The sequence below is a fragment of the Peromyscus californicus genome, unplaced genomic scaffold (assembly GCF_007827085.1).
Source record: "Peromyscus californicus insignis strain IS unplaced genomic scaffold, ASM782708v3 Scaffold_16__1_contigs__length_79575227, whole genome shotgun sequence".
Taxonomy (NCBI): domain Eukaryota; kingdom Metazoa; phylum Chordata; class Mammalia; order Rodentia; family Cricetidae; genus Peromyscus; species Peromyscus californicus.
Window position 1 is genome coordinate 8774476 of NW_026294458.1, and position 17471 is coordinate 8791946.

At 39.5% G+C, this 17471-nt stretch overlaps 1 gene segment (V, D, J or C); it reads left to right on the forward strand.

Moving 5' to 3' along the window:
* Positions 1 to 9072: 9072 nt before the first annotated feature.
* LOC128111653 (immunoglobulin lambda variable 9-49-like) lies at positions 9073 to 9577 on the forward strand. The segment is given in 2 exon segments: positions 9073 to 9115; positions 9252 to 9577. Coding segments are annotated over 2 exon segments (369 nt in total).
* Positions 9578 to 17471: the final 7894 nt, after the last annotated feature.

A 17471-nucleotide genomic window follows, 5' to 3' on the forward strand; every position in this document is an offset into this window, starting at 1 on the left:
TGTAATTTTGGCTTGCAACTACACTTTTTGTTTTTGTTTTTTGCATCGCTTTTGGTATTTTTAGGAAATTGTCTACTAGTTTGCTGTTTTGGACACTTCGCAGACATAATTTTGTACTATCAGGTAATTATTATCTTTAACTTGAACTGTATGGATACACTACTGGTGGCCCACCTTTAACCGGGTTAGAGGTATTTGGTTTGAATTTTTTTGTATTTATAAGCATTTTTATTATAGATGTCAATCTACAATTTTCAAGTGCTTCTGTGGACATACCCTTTGGGGACAGATAACCAGGACCAGAATTTCTAGGAAATACTGTGACTATTTGTGGAAATTTCTCCTTTTTAAAGTGGATGAATAAATTCACAGGTTTGTGAGCAAGGTATGCTGACCCACATTTTCTACATTTTCACACTAGTATTCAAATTCCAAGCATTTCTATGGGCATGTATTTCCAAGTATCTTCAGTAGATAACTAGAATATCAATATCATCATTCTTTGGAGGAAATGCCTCACTCCATTGCTAAGTTGCTGTGCCAGTTAATAGTTCCATGAGAAGAAGAGGTTCATGATTTCTCCATGTTATCACTGACCTCACTGCTGTCTGCCATTTTGACTTTAACCTCTTTACTGTTAATGAAATGCCATTTCGTTATATATTCAATTGTATTCAATGGATTGATGACACTTGCATTCTCTGAATCACTGTAATTTATCTAATCCATTATAAACAAATCAAAGTATAAGTTAATTCCATGAATCATTGACTCCAGGACTCTTGACTTGTTATTGCTAATGCCACTGAGTATATTTTCAGTTGTACAAAGCAGATAGGAACAACTACTTCAGATAATTGTTGTTGGAATGAAGCCATCTCTCCAAGCATAATCAGAAGACATAACAATTCTGTGTGGTTTGAGTGTTTCAAGAGCTGAGGCCTCACTCATCTTTACATAGCTCTAAGTTCTCCTCTTGAGATGGTTACTAAGCAGGGGCATAAAAACAAGGTGGGCATGTGTCTCCTGAGGCTTCACCATCTGTTGCTTCCCTGGGAGGGTAAGTTGGGGTAAATATTTGACTCCTACCCTGTCTCCTTCATGCACTATGCAATCTTTATTAATAACACAGAGCCTGAATACATGCACATGGAAATTAAATGTCTTCATCTACAATGAGATGGATCCAGAAACATCTAGAGATATAGCATATTGGTAGATAAGATGTTCTAATGTCACATGCCAAAAAAAGGTGTGTTTATTGACTAGACTAATAAAATAAATGTACTTCAATATATGTTACTAAGAATGTAGCTAATTTGATTTTTTTCTAGTAATAACATGGAAAAATGGTAAATTCTAGTGTACCTTAGAAACAAATAGAATGCCAGGCAGTGGTGGTGCATGCCTTTAATCCCAGCACTTGGGAGGCAGGGCCAGGCAGATCTCCGTGAGTTTGAGGCCAGTCTGGTCTACAGAGTGAGATCCAGGACAGGCACCAAAACTACACAGAGAAACCCTGTCTTGAAAAAACAACTCCTCAAACCCCCCCGCAAAGGGAAAGAAATAGAAAAGTGAACATACACTATGATATATTGAAAAGAATTAAAAATATTACTGTAAATAGCTGTTGAAATAAAAAATTTATTGACAATTCAGAGGCATGCAAAGGTTTAAAATAGGCTTATGAGGGATGCCAGGTGTGATGTGGCATTTAGACAAAACAGTGTCAAAGAAAAGTATAAATCACCATGCAATGTTTACTTCTGTATTTTAAAATGTAAATTTCAGAATGTTATATGCAGAAACTCTTATTTAGGAAGAATTAATGTTATGAAGTTGGAATAGCATAGAGTGGATTTAGCCACTTATTTCTGATCACAAGAAAACTGGACAATATCACTTGATAGATATAAAAAGCACTGCCATCCTTAAGGCTCAGGAAACATTGCAAAAAAAAAAGAGGCAGAAAGATTGTAAGAGCCAGAATAAAAGGGAGTTTGCTGTGAGATTGTGTCTCCTACTAATATCAGAAGCTACACCCACAGAGTCTCACCAACATGATCACCTAGACATGGTTTGAACTAGGATGACACCAGTGAACATGCCAAGCCGGACTGGAAAAAGTCCACAAGTTCATCCTGCACAGACAACTACAGGCCATCAAGGAGAGCTGGCAGTGGGAGAGGTGGTCCTCCTCAGGGAAGAGCACACTGACTGGTTATCATGGTCAGCCACTATAACATGCAAACAAGTAACATTATATACATTAAACAGTGAATACTTCGGAATATATACATGTATAGTAGGTCTTGAGGGAGTAATGGACAGAGAGAAATGTTACTGAACTATAACCTCAAATAGAAAAAAAGTCAAATCTCAGAAAAGAGACAGTGCAGGGTTTGGATGCTGAGCAGAGCATGTAGTTGCCTTTGCTCAGGGTGCTTCTTGCATGGAGCAAGTTACGAGTAGAGCTTACTAACTCCCCAAGACTTAGCAAACAGAGCCAGAGGTAGTGAGCCTGAGGCTTCCATGACAAACACACAGTAGATCTGGAGAAGACGAATGGATGAAAAAATGTTGACACTTCTGTAAGCTGTCTTCCCATGTCTTTGAAGAATGTCAAAATCTCTGTGTGGAGAATACAATCCTATTATTTAAAAATAGGGCAGCCAGGATATGTGGGATGATCAGTTTTTACTTTTCACAGAATGGTGAGAAATATTACAATTCTTATCCATTATCAAAATAGTACAGTTTATTTTTTCAATCATTTCAATATACACCAGCACTATATTGAAGATGAGAAGACAACACAATTTTGCAGAAGATTTAGAGATATATTGCAGGGAACTCACTCAGTTGTCATAATTTTTTTGTCAATTTGACACAATCTAGAGTTATCTGGGAAGATGAACCTCAAGTGGGAAAATGACCTTGTCAGATTGACCTATTGTTAAACTTGTGGAGCATTTTATTGGTTAATGATTGATGTTGAAGAGTCCACTGTGGGTGGTGCTTCCCTGGGGCAGTTGGACCTGGAGTGTATTGGAAAGCATTCTGAGAAATCTAGTAAGCAGCACTCCTCCATAGCCTCTGTATAAGTTACTACCTCCAGATTCATGTCTTGAGCCTGTCCTGACTTCCCTCAGTGTGAGACTGTGCCCTGAGAGTTGTATGAAGAAATAAACCCTTTACTTCCCAGATTGCTTTTGGTCATGGTGTTTTCTCACAGCAATAGAAACCTAAGACATGTGATGAAGCTAATTAAAATATGTCACAAGGTTCTTAGCTGATTGACAAGCTTGTACAGTTATAGCAGCTATTGGAGGAAGTGAAAACCCTCAGTTGCCTCTTTCAAAAATGAGTGGATGTCAGGGTGTTAGATGGTGAAGCAGAACATGGCATACCCCATTCTTAACGCTGCTTGACATTGGATCCTACGCTTAGAGCTGTGGCTTTAACATTGTCAACCCAAAGGACTCTAAGCCAGGCTTTGAATGGACAACTTTTAAATAAATCCTAGATGTAAGGACTGGTGGATGTAGAGTTTAAAATCATATATGACATGGACATATATGACAACAATTAAAATAATGATTGGGTGGTTTGAAGAGAAATTTAAAAGCAGAGAAAGATAATATTTTTTTAAAAAACCATGCTAGTTAAAATAGCACACTAATATTTTCTCTTAATATCTTAATTACAACAATATTAGTATAGAGAGAAAAAACAAAGTTTTGAGTAGCAAAATAGAAAATTCTAGTTCATAAGCATAAATTGATGAGAAAGAGGTAATTGAGGCTAAATGCAAAATTGTCTCTGGATATTTCTTGGGGTAATTTCTCTGGACTTTCTTGGGCTCATATGTCAAGGTTACCTTGATGCTTCCATCAGGTAATGTTAGATAGCTCTTCCTGGCCACATATGAGGTTGTGGTATGACTGAGTCTGAGCTGACCTTGTGTTCAGGGACACTGCAGCATGAGTCTGAGATTCTTCTGGAGACTCCTGTGCAAATTTCTAAGAGCTGCAACCTTTACCAACTTCCCTGGTTTCACACTCAGGGCAAGCCACTCTCTCACCCTCCTGTGTCCTCAAGGCCTCTCTCTGATTCAGAATCTGTAATCAGCAGGGTCTGAAAGAACCACAAAGGGAAAAGGCAACTTTGAATAAACACATGCCCCCCCTCTTCAGAAGGGAGGAACTAATACCCTGGGGGCAAGCAGCTGCATGGAGGGAATGAGAGAGGTGTACCCACCATGGCTGTACTTCTCTACTGATCCTTCTTGCTAACTCTACAGGTAGAGATTGGCCTAGAAGACCAGACTGATATCCAGCCTGCCTTAGAGTCTTTGGTTCAAATAGTAAACAGTGTCTACTCATTGTGCCCATCACCACTCTGTGTCTGTTTGTTGGATCCTTCAATTACCCAATTGCTATTCAACAACTAACTTGTTCTTCATCTCTGTGAGCATCTTCCAGACTCATGGGTACCTTGAAGCAGTGGTTTCATTGTCTGTTTCAATGGTCTATCCTACTACCAACTGAAGTCAGGAGGCCTCCTCATGTATGAAAAATGCAAATGCACAATTAGAATAGGGAGTCCCCTTCCATCACTTGGGATACAAGGATGCTTCTTGTGGTTAAGGTGTGGTTGACTTTTTGTTGTAATATATGGGTTCAAAAACAAATACATAGGAACTGGTTTGAGGTGTTAAAGTTGGGGCAAATGCTGCTGACTACAAACAGGTCATAATCTTCCTGCTGAAGCATAGTTATATTTCTCCAGTATTATCAAAATGAGGATGATGACAGCTATATATTGAAGAAATATGACCCTCTGGGGAAACAGATTTTCTCTATCTATGTTCCTTGGTTCTCCCCAGAAGACAAATATTTGTGACACTGAATTACCATCAAGAAACTCTCCAAGGTTCTCATGATCCAACAGTAGTGTCCTGTCCTCTTAGTGTTCTTTGTCTCTTCTTTGTCCACCTTATATGATTCTCAGATGCCTCAGTCTATGAGTCATCAAGCCTTCTTACCCACCCACATTGGAATCCAATCTTATCTTTAATTTTGACTGTGATTGAGTCAACAGTGTTGGGCATCACCAGTAGAGGAAATAATTTTGACTTCCTTTTTTATATTTTGAATTACTCTCAGTTCATTAAAGATAAGATGGCTTGATAGTAAAAAAAAAGTTGCACAATCCTCAATTCCTTGAAGGTAATATTATAAATAACTCTCTGGTGCTGTTTAGGCATGTAGATGATGGTTCCTGTCAAGCTTATATCACAGACTACTATGTCTTTTACTTTAGACAGCACTGAATTTTCCCAAGACAAATATTAGTTAAAATGTCCGGATTTTCCAAATTGTCTTCAAGCTAAATCCTATACATCCTTCTCTAGGGTCTCTCTTGCCTGGTAGGTCTGCTTGACTCTCCCTTCTACTAACCATCACCAACCTGCCAGACCTATAACAGGTCCCACATGCAGTGTACAGACTAGTATAACAATGCCTCCCAGCACCCCAACAAACATCTAGGCTTCAAGAGGACCTGATCTGCCTGCCCCTGATACACAGGAGCTTCCAACCCCACACCCAAGCTCTCCAAACAGCCATATCCTGCACATCCTTACCCAGGGTCTACCTCAGTGAGTTTGACTGCCCTCCGTGCACCTTTCCTAACCTGACAAAACTAGCCTGGGTCCCACATGCAGTGTCCCATCCTAGTCTAGACATGCCTGATGGAACCTCAATCACATCCTACAGCACATCCAGCAACAACAAACAGCCACTAAGGTGACTCTATAGGTGCTAATGACTCTTATACATCCAACTCATGGCCCTCCACAGGAGGTTATGCATGCCTGGCTTTCTGAAATCCAAAAGGCTACTGCTTAACACTCCCCACTAGGAGTAACTTCCCAGGGATGAATGCTCTTCGAGGGCTGGTAGTCAAAGATGGGTAAGAGATTGTTTGGCAAGCTAACCTAAAACAGGCACAGTCCAGTTGCTGAGCCCCACTGAGGCAGGGTCAATAAGGCCTGAGCAAAGAACTCTGACTCCTGATGAGTGCCCATGTAATAAAATAAAAGGGTGGATATGTAGTAGAACAGGCCCATAGGGTGGAGGAAATTGGCTCAGACAAGTAGCCAAGGCATGCATATAACATACTCCTTAAGAGCCAACCTGGAGTCTGCCTGAGGGCCTAGCAACAGGAACTGTCAGAGTTCTTAGTTGATGTCAGAGTTCCTGATCATGCAGAATCTACTTGAAGGCCTAGCAAGAGTCACTGTCAGAGTTCCTGATCATGCTGAGTCTGCCTGAGGACCTAACAACAATTACTGTTGAGTTCCTGATTGTGCCCAGCCCGTGAGGGATGACCACAGAGACTGGGTGCTGGGAGGAGGGTATATAAGGCCTACCATGTTAAAATAAATGAGTTAGTTATTTGCTTTCAATGGATTCTTGGTGTCTGAGTCATTGCCACTGTGCCTTCTTACCCTCTCCCCCAAGGGAGCCTTTAGAATCCAAGCAACATACTGATTTATAGGTATAGCAATAAGTCAATAGAAGTCACTAATGACATGTCTATTTAGCAGAATAATAATATGAGGTTCTTCTCAGGGACTGATAAGCTATCTAGACTTAGTGTCTTGACCTTGTTGTCAGTGCTAATGGATGTTTTCCATCTTGTTGAGCAAGTCTTAAATACAATGAAAGAGTGGTGGGTCATTTCCATAACATTCATACAGCTATTGAATCTGTGGGCATATTTTTCCAGGCAGTTCATTACTATATATTGAACAGTTCATATCTGGGTGAAGCTGATGTTTGCTTTTCTACCAAGATAGCATGCATTGCATCTTCCAGCACTATGAAATCTAGCCAGTAGGGGTGAAAGTTCAAGCTATATTTCTCCATGTTGTTTATCAGAATTTTTCTTGATTGAATTTTATGTAAATAGGGATTTACCATAAAAGCTATTTTGAGTATGAAAGGTAATCTGAGGGCAAAGTATTTAGGAAATTACTTAGGATTTTAGAGGAAAAACCAAAAGGAAATCGGGATTCCTGAAATTAACTGACAGAAATTGTTAACCATAGAATTATCAGTAATTCTAAAATGGCATTTGCCACTTGTCAATTTTAACCAAAAGATTATACAAGTGAAAATATGAGAGAAGAGTTTCAAACTAGAACGGAGGAAAGGTTTGTATAAAATTGAAAACAACCATTGATGATTAGCAACAACAACAGCAAGCAAATGCACAGAACAGTAATTCTTCAAAATATATGCTGTGATTGTTTAGGCAGCATCTTTCTTGAAGATAGTCCAGAGCAGGGTAGGAAGCAAACTTAAGGATGGGAAGGGAGTCTTCATGTCTCACTTCTTCATTGTGTCATCACCTCTCCACAGTGGCAAGCAAAAGAAGGCATCAAAGGAGGAAAGCATTACATCACAAGAGTTGCCCTCCTGTGTGCAGGATCAAGATAGAGTCGATCAGCTGTGCAAAAGGCAGTATGTCAAGTCACTCTTGTACATGTTCCAGTTTTTAAGTATCAGGTTCCCAATACGTCATTTTCTGCCTGAATAATGTTTATAGCCATCCATAAGGCCAAATAAGTATGAGCCTCCCATCTGGTCACACAACACCTTGTCACAGTGTGAAGCCTAGCAATGAATGATCTAGCAGGCATAGCCATTCATTGGTGTAGTTGAAAAACTAAATCTCAGCAATGGTGCCCACATGGCTCTTCTGGCATTAAAGGAGAGGGTCATCCTGAAGTTCATGGTGTAGCTCACTGCTCTGAGAAGAGCTATGCATGGGGCAACAGCTTGACAGGCCACCAGAAGTGCCCAGCTTCCCACAGCAGATTTCAACACCATGATACAGGAGGCATCTTGACACTACATGCTCTGGCCTCTTACACTGAGTGTGGAGTTGTGCTATATCCAAACTCCTCTACACCTCTGCCTCTCAATTTATCACGTTTTGAGTAAATAGCACTACAGATCACACATGTCCAGTGTATTCAGTTATCCGAATAGGGCAAGATGTGTTCTATTCAATATGGTGTGGTGTGCCTCAATGCTATAGTTGTTTTTTTCTTATTTATTTTATTTAAACTAGATATTTATACTGATATGACATTACTACATATGAATATGATAAACAGTAGTGTCAGGATCAAAAGGAAGTATAAGATGAAAAACATAGTAGTTAATGTAATTATATCCTATGTACTGAAAATAAGTTCATCTTAGATATTTTATTATAAAGGGCCAATGAAATAAAACTGTGATTTGGATAAAGGAACTAAGAAGAAATAAAAAGAAAGCTGCTTTTCAAAATCTCTGATGCCTTTCCCCATTTTCTTCTCAAGTTGGACTCACCAGCACAGTTGTATATAAAATTAAGTCTCGGAACACTATGATCACCTTCCCAATATGTGAGGTGTCCAGTGTCCCCCTGGAAAGCTGCCATGGACTCCACAGGCAACACTTAGTATAAAATATTGATTGTGGGCAGGACATCTTCTTTGAAGGATAAAACATCCGTGACAAGTGGGTGGGATCTCCTCTTCATGTTGTTTTTCCCAGCACGAAGTATGGGATACCAGACTGAGCTGGGCACATCCTTATTAGTTGAATGATAATTCAAGGACTTTTCCAGCCTGTGTTGGAAGACTCCATGACAGGAGCCACAGACAGCTCCTGTGCCCCACTTTGGGCTGCCAGAAGGGAAAAGCATTGTGAAGATTTCCTAGGAAAACGGAAAAGGAGATTGAGTTAGGACACAGCCCTGTGTTCCACCACCAGATGTCAGATGGACAGCGAAGGTGGCTTTTGAGTCTTGAAGGTTAATGTCTGACCACAAGGGGGAGGCAGACTGAGTTTTCTCTATGAGCCCTGAATCTTTATGAGATCTCGATATAGGAAGTGGGAGGTTATATTTGCATGAGAGGTTAGGTCCTAGCCAGACTGAAGCTTAGGGGATAAGAGGCTTGGGATCCCAGACTTAGTGAGGGTCTAAAGAACAGCATCATTCATATCCACCATGGTCTGGACTGTTCTCCTCATCATCCTCACTCTCTTCAAAGGTCAGCTGTGGGCAATGGTCAAGAGCTCCAGAAAGACCACTAGTGCTTAGCACCAACCTCCCTTACCCCATCCTTTTCTCCAGGAATTATTCATTTTCTTCTTTATGAGATCTTTAACTCATATCTGTGTTTCCAGGGTCTCTTTCTCAGCCTGTGTTGACTCAGCCACCATCTGCATCTTCTTTTCTGGGAAAGTCATTCACACTTACCTGCACCCTGAGCAGTGACTACATCAAGTATAATGTCGACTGGTACCAGCAAAGCTCTCAGCAGGTTGTCCAGTTTTTGATGCGAGTGGGCACTGCTGGTAATGTAGTATCCAAGGGTAGTGGGATTCCTGATAGATTCTCAGGCTCTGGCTCTGGACTAGTTCGGTATCTGAACATCCAGAATGTCCAGGATGATGATGAGAATGTCTACTACTGTGGATCAGATCATGGCAGTGGAAGCAGTTATGTGTAACCCACAGTGACACAAATAGTAAGGAAGTGAGACAAAAACTTGGTTAATCTGCCCAGTGCTCTCTGATTTCCCTGTTGTCTTGAGTAAGAATCTTCAGAGCTTCTTGATGTTGCCTGATATTTTCTATTTTCCAAATTGAATTAACATAAATATTTTTTCAGTATTGGTTGAAATATTTGAATTTATGTAGTTACATCCAATCACCAGTCTTCTGGAATTTTTATTGTACAGGTTATAGACATTTTCCCATGTTAATTCATTGTGCAGTACCTGATGTCATCTGAGGTGACTTTCCACTATATCAATTGTGTGTGTGTGTGTGTGTGTGTGTGTGTGTGTGTGTGTGTGTGTGTGTGTGCTTGTGTGTGTGCCATATAGTGATGAGCATCACAAATTTCATAGAAATTCCCAACCTTGACCATTAACCACAATGTCATAGGTTCACAAATGGTTATGGTGGATTTCACTCACCTCATATCACATCCATGTGCAAAGAGGAGTAAGTACCAAGATTGGGGTGGTGTTCCATAGACATGTGCAATGTGGAAATGGCTCTGAAATTTTCATTGGTGACCATCTTTTCTACAAGGGAAATTTGATCATGCTCAGAAGAGAAACTTCTGATTTAATTTGTAATGCCTCTCTAATAGTGATTACCTTGGTTTTAACTCACTTGATTGAAGGCACACCCATTCATAATATCATACCCAGTTCAGAATGTATGTGTGCGTGTTACAGATATGAAAAGATAGCCAATATGATGACTCAGTTTATAGAGATTCATGTAGAAAAAAGGAGGAGGAAATGCTGAAATACTACATACTCAGGATCGAAACCTCAGGAATGAAGTAGAAGATGGAATAAATCCTGAGGAAAGAATGGTAAGTCCATGATATAGTAAATTAAAGGTTTCACAGATATGAGTAGATTTAACATAGCATTTCACCTGTGAGCTTATAAGATTATCAGTTAAATAAAAGGCATCACACAATCAGTGAAATTTTATTATCTGACATTCCAATAATAGAATCTTCAAAAGTCAAAGTGGGAAGAATCAGGAATGGAAATAGTGTGTTTGTGAGCTTGATGTGCATTAGAGATGATTCTGCACTAAGAAATTAAAGGACAGAAACCATCCAGTAACTATCTGAGGATATATTTGCAAATTTATTTATTATTTTTTTCATGAGAGATTCATGCTTAGTATTCTAGCTTTGTGAAAACATGCAATCCATCTGTCTCGTTCAATCTGAACTTACTGAATTCTAGGATCACATATGTGTACCACATGCCTGGTCATTAGCTGGAATTAGTTCTTCAGAAATGTTGTGTTTATGAAATCTGCATTCACCTAACATCCATAAAAATAAGTTTAGTGGGGATGGTGATGTTTCTAAGTGGTAAAGCTAGTGATTACCTTGCTTTAGGACTTTTTGTTCAATAGACAGAATTAAATAAACAAATAAACCAATATAGCCCCAAAGGCCTCCAGAAGGTATCCTCAGAGGATATGACAGGTCATGATTAAAATTTTTGACTTTGCACAGTTGCTTACTTGTTCCCATACAATGTTAAAACAGCTGCTTCTTCCCCTGGGGTAAATTCACAGCAGCATGGATTGGTCAGGTCTACATCTGACAGTGTAACTGTTCTCAAAGTCGAGTTCCAGGTGGTAGTAAAGATCAGTAAAAGGATCCAGTTTTCACAATGCATACCCAGTCTTTTTTCTCTAAGATTTTATCCCAATTTTATTTTTAAAATGAGAAAGTAAGTTCAAAAACACTATTAGTGATTTAGTCAAATGATCTCCTTCCCCCCACCTTTAATTGGCCCTCAATTCAAGGTATCACTTCTATCATACTCTCCCTTGACCACATCTCCTTTCCCCTACCCCATCTTATACTCCTGTGCTCATGTCATTCAGACCCCCTGGATACTCATATAATGTTCTATCTCCCCCTGTCAGGAAGATTCACGTGTCCCCCTAGTCCCTCCTCTATACGTAACCTCTCTGGGTACAGACTGTAGTAGCATGACTATGCTTTACTTAACAGCTAATATCCACTTACAAGTGAGCACACACCATGTTTGCCTTTCTGGGTCTGGGTTACCTCACTCAGGATGATTTTTTCTAGTTCCATCCATTTTCCTGAAAATTTTATAATGTCTTTTTTTTAATAATAAACCTTTATTTTATTTTTTTTTACTATCCAATAATCCTCCATGGTCAGCCAAAGACAGGCAACTCAATCCATCTCCCATATCTCTACTGATAGAGCAATCCTGTCTGCCACATTGGCTCCCAGTGGTCAAGTGAGAAAGCATGCTGGGCTAAGCGTCATCTGTCTCTCCAGACTTCCTCCTGTAAAGATTCACACCACATCTGCTCACTCCTCTTTTTTTTTTTTTTTGAGGAACAATTTTACAATTTACTTTATTTGTCATCCAGTACATTTTTAAAGAAAAACAAAGCGTTTTGGTGCTAATTTAACATAAGAACAATTGAACTTAATACACTAAAAATTTTTCATGCAATCTTTCCAATCAACTATTTCTAATTTTAATAACCAATTTTTTGCTTATATATTTTTTGTTTTTCCATTCTTTTGTTTTCTTTTTTCTTATTTTTTTTTCATTTTTCTTTATTAAGAAATTTTCTACTCACTCCATGTACCACCCACAGATTCCACATCCTCCCTCCTCCCACTCCCCCAGTCCTCTCTCCCAAGCCACCCTACATCCCCCCATCCTTCAAATCAAGGTCTCCCATGGGAAGTCAGAAGAGCCCAGCACACTGAGCCTAGGCGTGTCCAAGCCCCTTCCCACTGCACCAAGGCTGCAAAGGGCATCACAACACCAAAAGCCTGCCCATGCACCAGGGATGGATCCCGGTCCCCTACCTGTGTGCCCCCCAAAGAGTTTGAGCCAAACAACCATCTTCTGTATACAGAGGGCCTTGTCCAGGCTCATGGGGCTCCACAGACACCAGTCCACTATTCATGGGCTTCCAGTAGTGTGGCCGGTCATCTCTGCACATCCTCCCATCATGATGTCAACGTCCCCTGCCTGCAGAATCCCTCCTCTCTTTCATCGATTGGATTCCTGGAACTCAGCCTGGTGCCTGACTGTGGATCTCTGCATCTGCCTCCATCAGTTACTGGACAAAGGTCCCATGATGACAGCTAGGTTATTTGCTAGACCGATCACCAGAGTAGACCGGTCTAGACACCCTCTGGACCACTGCCAGCAGATCAAGGTGGGGTCATTCCTGAGGATTCCTGAGAGCCTCCCCAGCACCCTGCCTCTTCCTATTCCCATGATGTCCTCATCTACCATGGTATCTTCCTCCCTGCCCTCCCACTCTGTCCCTGTTCCAGCTTGACTCTCCCATTTCTTATGTTCTCATCCCCGACTCCTTGCCCTCTGCCACCAACCCCCCATATGTAGTCCGCTCATTTAGATGTCATCCATTTCTCCTTGGCTGGGTCTTCCATGTGTCCCTCCTAGGGTCTTTCCCTGTTAGCTAGCCTCTCTGGAGCTGTGGGTTTGAGTCTGACCATCCCTTCCCTCACATCTAGTATCCACTTATGAGTGAGTACATGTAGCACGAATCTTAAAAGTTCTTAATAAAAACAAACCCAGGGCCTGATATTGGAGTGAATATTGGAAGATCAGAGAAGCAGAACAAGCCACAGCTACCTCACCTTGCCAATTCCTCAGCTGAACCTGTTTCTTCAGACTGGAAGCCTCTGAGTTCTCATCTGATTGGAACTCAGCTGACTGCTGCTAAAAGCCTAAAAGCTTAAGCAGGATCTAGTTCCTCATTCTCACACTTTAAATACCTTTCTGCTTCCTGCCATAACTTCCTGGGATTAAAGGCCCTTGTTAGCACACCTAGCTGTTTCCAGTGTGGCTTTAAACTCACAGATATCCAGAGGGATCTCTGTCTCAGGAATGCTAGGATTAAAGGCATGTGTGCCACTATTTCCTGGCTTCTATATCTAGTGGCTATACTGTTCTCTGACCCCAGATAAGTTTATTAGGGTGTATAAAATTTTGGGGAACACAATATCACCACAAGTACATACTATGTTTGTCCTTCTGAGTCTGGGTTACCTCACTCAGGATGATAGTTTCTAGTTCCATCCATTTGCCTGCCAATTTCATGATATCATTGTTTTTTAAGTGCTGAGTAGTACTCCATTGTGCATATGTGCCACATTTTCTTTATCCATTCTTCAGTTGAGGGACATCTAGGTTGTTTTCAGTTTCTAAGGATTATGAATAATACTGACATGAACATAGTTGAGCATGTATCCTTGTGGTAACATTGAGCATTCCTTAGGTATAAGCACTATAGCTGGGTCTTGAGAAAGACTTATTCCCAATTTTCTGAGATAACGTCATATTGATTTCCAGAGTGGCTGTATAAGTTTGCATTCCCACCAACAGTGGAGGAGTGTTCCCCTTGCTCCACATCCTTTCCAACATAAGCTGTCTTCAGTGTTTTTGATCTTAGCCAATCTGACAGGTGTAGAATGGTATCTCAGAGTTGTTTTGATTTGCATTTCCCTGACGACCAATGATGTTGAGCGATTTCTTAAATGTCTTTCAGCCATTTGAGATTCTTCTGTTGAGAATTCTCTGTTAAGCTGTGTAGCCCATTTTTAAATTGGATTGTTCAGTATTTTGAAGTCTAGCTTTTTGAATTCTTTATATATTTTGGAGATCAGCCCTCTGTCAGATGTGGGGTTGGTGAAGAACTTTCCCCATTCTGTAGGCTGACGTTTGTCTTATTGAATGTGTCCTTTGCTCTACAGGAGCTTCTCAGTTTCAGGAGGTCCTATTTATTAATTGTTGCTCTCAGTGTCTGTGCTACTGGTGTTATATTTAGGAAGTGATCTTTGGTGCCAATGCATTCAAGACTACTTCCTAATTTCTCTTCTATCAAGGTCAATGTAAGTAGATTTATGTTGAGGTCTTTGATCCACTTGGACTTGTGCATGGTGACAGATATGGATCTATTTGCAACCTTCTGCATGTTGACATCCAGTTATGCCAGCACTATTTGTTGAAGATGCTTTCTTTTTTCCATGGTAAAGTTTTGGCTTCTTTGTCGAAAACCATATGTTCATAGGAGTGTGGATTAATGTTAGCATCTTCAATTCGATTCCATTGATCCACATGTCAGTTTTTATGCCAGTACCAAGCTGTTTTTATTACTATAGCTCTATAGTAGAGCTTGAGGTCAGGGATCATGATGCCTCCAGAGGTTGCTTTAATATACAGGATTCTTTCAGCTATCCTAGGTATTTTGTTTTTCTATATAAAGTTAAGTATTGTTCTTTCCAAGTCTGTGAAAAATTGTATTGAGATTTTGATATGGATTGCATTGAATCTGGAGATTGCTTTGGTTAGGTTGCCATTTTTACTATGTTGATTCTACCTATCCATGAGAATGGGAGATCTTTCCATTTTTTGACATGATTTCTTTGATTTCTTTCTTCAGAGACTTAAAGTTCTTATCATACAGGTCTTTCACTTTCTTGGTTAGAGTTACCCCAAGGTATTTTATATTATTTGTGGCTATTGTAAAGGGTGATGTTTCTCTGATTTCTTTCTCAGCCCATTTATCATTTGTATATAGAATGGCTACTGATTTTTTTGAGTTAATCTTGTATCCTGCCACCTTACTAAAGGATTTTATCAGCTGTAAGTGTTCCCTGGTAGAATTTTAGGGGTCACTTATGTATACTATCATATTGTCTGTAAATAGTGAAAGTTTGACTTCTTCCTTTCCAATTTGTATACCCTCGATCTCCTTTTGTTGTCTTATTGCTCTAGCTAGCACTTCAAGTACTATGTCGAATAAGTATGGCAAGAGTGGACAGCCTTGACTTGTTCCTGATTTTAATGGAATCGCTTTGAGTTTCTCTCCATTTAATTTGATGTTGGCTGTTGGCTTGCTGTAAATTGCCTTTATTATTTTTAGGTATGTTCCTTGTATTCCTGATCTCTCTAGAACCTTTATCATGAAGGGGTGTTGGATTTTGTCAAAGAATTTTTCAGCATTCAATGAGATGATCATGTGGTTTTTTTCTTTGAGTTTGTTTATATGGTGTATTACATTGACGGACTTTTGTATGTTGAACCACCCTTGCATCCCTGGGATGAAGCCTACTTGACCATGGTAGATAATTGTTTTGATATGTTCTTGCAGTTTGTTTGCCAGTATTTTATTGAATATTTTTACATCAATGTTCATGAGTAAGATTGGTCTGTAATTCTTTCTTTGTTGCATCTTTGTGTGGTTTGGGTGTGAGGGTAACTGTAGACTCATAGAAAGTTTGGTAATGTTCCTTCTGTTTCTATGGTGTGGAACAATTTGAAGAGTACTGGTATTAGCTCTTCATTGAAAATCTGGTAGAATTCTGCACTGAAACCATCTGGTCCTGGGCTTTTTTTGGTTGGGAGATTTTTAATGACAATTTCTATTTCCTTAGGGGTTATTGGTCTATTTAAATAGTTTATCTGGTCTTGATTTAAATTAAGTATGGGTACCTATACAGAAAACCATCCATTTCTTTCAGATTTTCCAATTTTGTGAAGTACAGGTTTTTGAAATATGACCTGATGATTCTCTGGGTTTCCTCATTGTCTGGTGTTATGTCTCCCTTTTCATTTCTAATTTTGTTAATTTGGATGCTTTCTCTCTCTGCATTTTGGTTAATTTGGATAAAGGCTTGTCTATCTTGTTGATTTTCTCAAAGATCCAACTCTGTTTCATTGATTCTTTGTATTGTTCTCTTTGTTTCTATTTTATTGATTTCAGCCCTCAATTTGATTATTTCCTGGCAACTGTTTCTTCTGGGTGAGTTTGCTTCTTATTGTTCTAGCACTTTCAGGTGTGCTGTAAAGTCACTAGTGTGAGATTTCTCCAACTTATTTATGTGGGCATTCAGAGCTATGAATTTTCCTCTTAGCACTGCTTTCACAATGTCCCATAATTTTGTGTATATTGTACATTTGTTTTCATTGAATTCTAGAAAAACTTTAATTTCTTTCTTTATTTCTTCCTTGACCCATTGGTGATTCAATTGGGCATTATTCAGTTTCCATGAGATTGTAGGCTTTCTGTAATTTTTGTTGTTGTTGAAATCTAACTTTAAGCCATGGTGGTCCAATAAGATACGGGAGGTTATTTCAATTTTTTTGTGTCTGTTGAGATTTGCTTTGTGACCAAGCATATGATCAATTTTTGAGAAGGTTCCATGGGGTGCTGAAAAGAAGGTATATTCTTTTGTATTAAGGTGGAATATTCTGTAGATTTCTATTAAGTCCATTTGAGTCATAATGTCTGTTAGTTCCCTTATTTCTCTGTTAAGTTTCTGTCTGGCAGACTTGTCCATTGGTGAGAGTGGGGTCTTGAATTCTCCTACTACTAGTGTATAGGATTTGATGTATGATTTAAGCTTTAGTAATGCTTCTATTACAAATGTAGGTGACCTTGTATTTGGTGCATTAATATTCAGAATTGAGACTTCATTTTGTTGGATTTTCCCAATTTCTTTCAATTGATTTTAGTTTGAAGTCTATTTTATTAGATATTAGGATAGCTCCACCAGCTTGCTTTTTAAATCAATTTGATTGGAAAGTCTTTTCCCAACCTTTTACTCTGAGGTAATGTCTGTCTTTGAAGTTGAGGTGTATTTCTTGTATGCAGCAGTAGGATGGATCTTGTTTTTTTATTCATTCTATTAACCTGTGTCTTTTTTTTTTTTTCATTTTTCGAGACAGGGTTTTTCTGTGTAGCTTTGCGCCTTTCCTGGGACTCGCTTGGTAGCCCAGGCTGGCCTCGAACTCACAGAGATCCGCCTGCCTCTGCCTCCCGAGT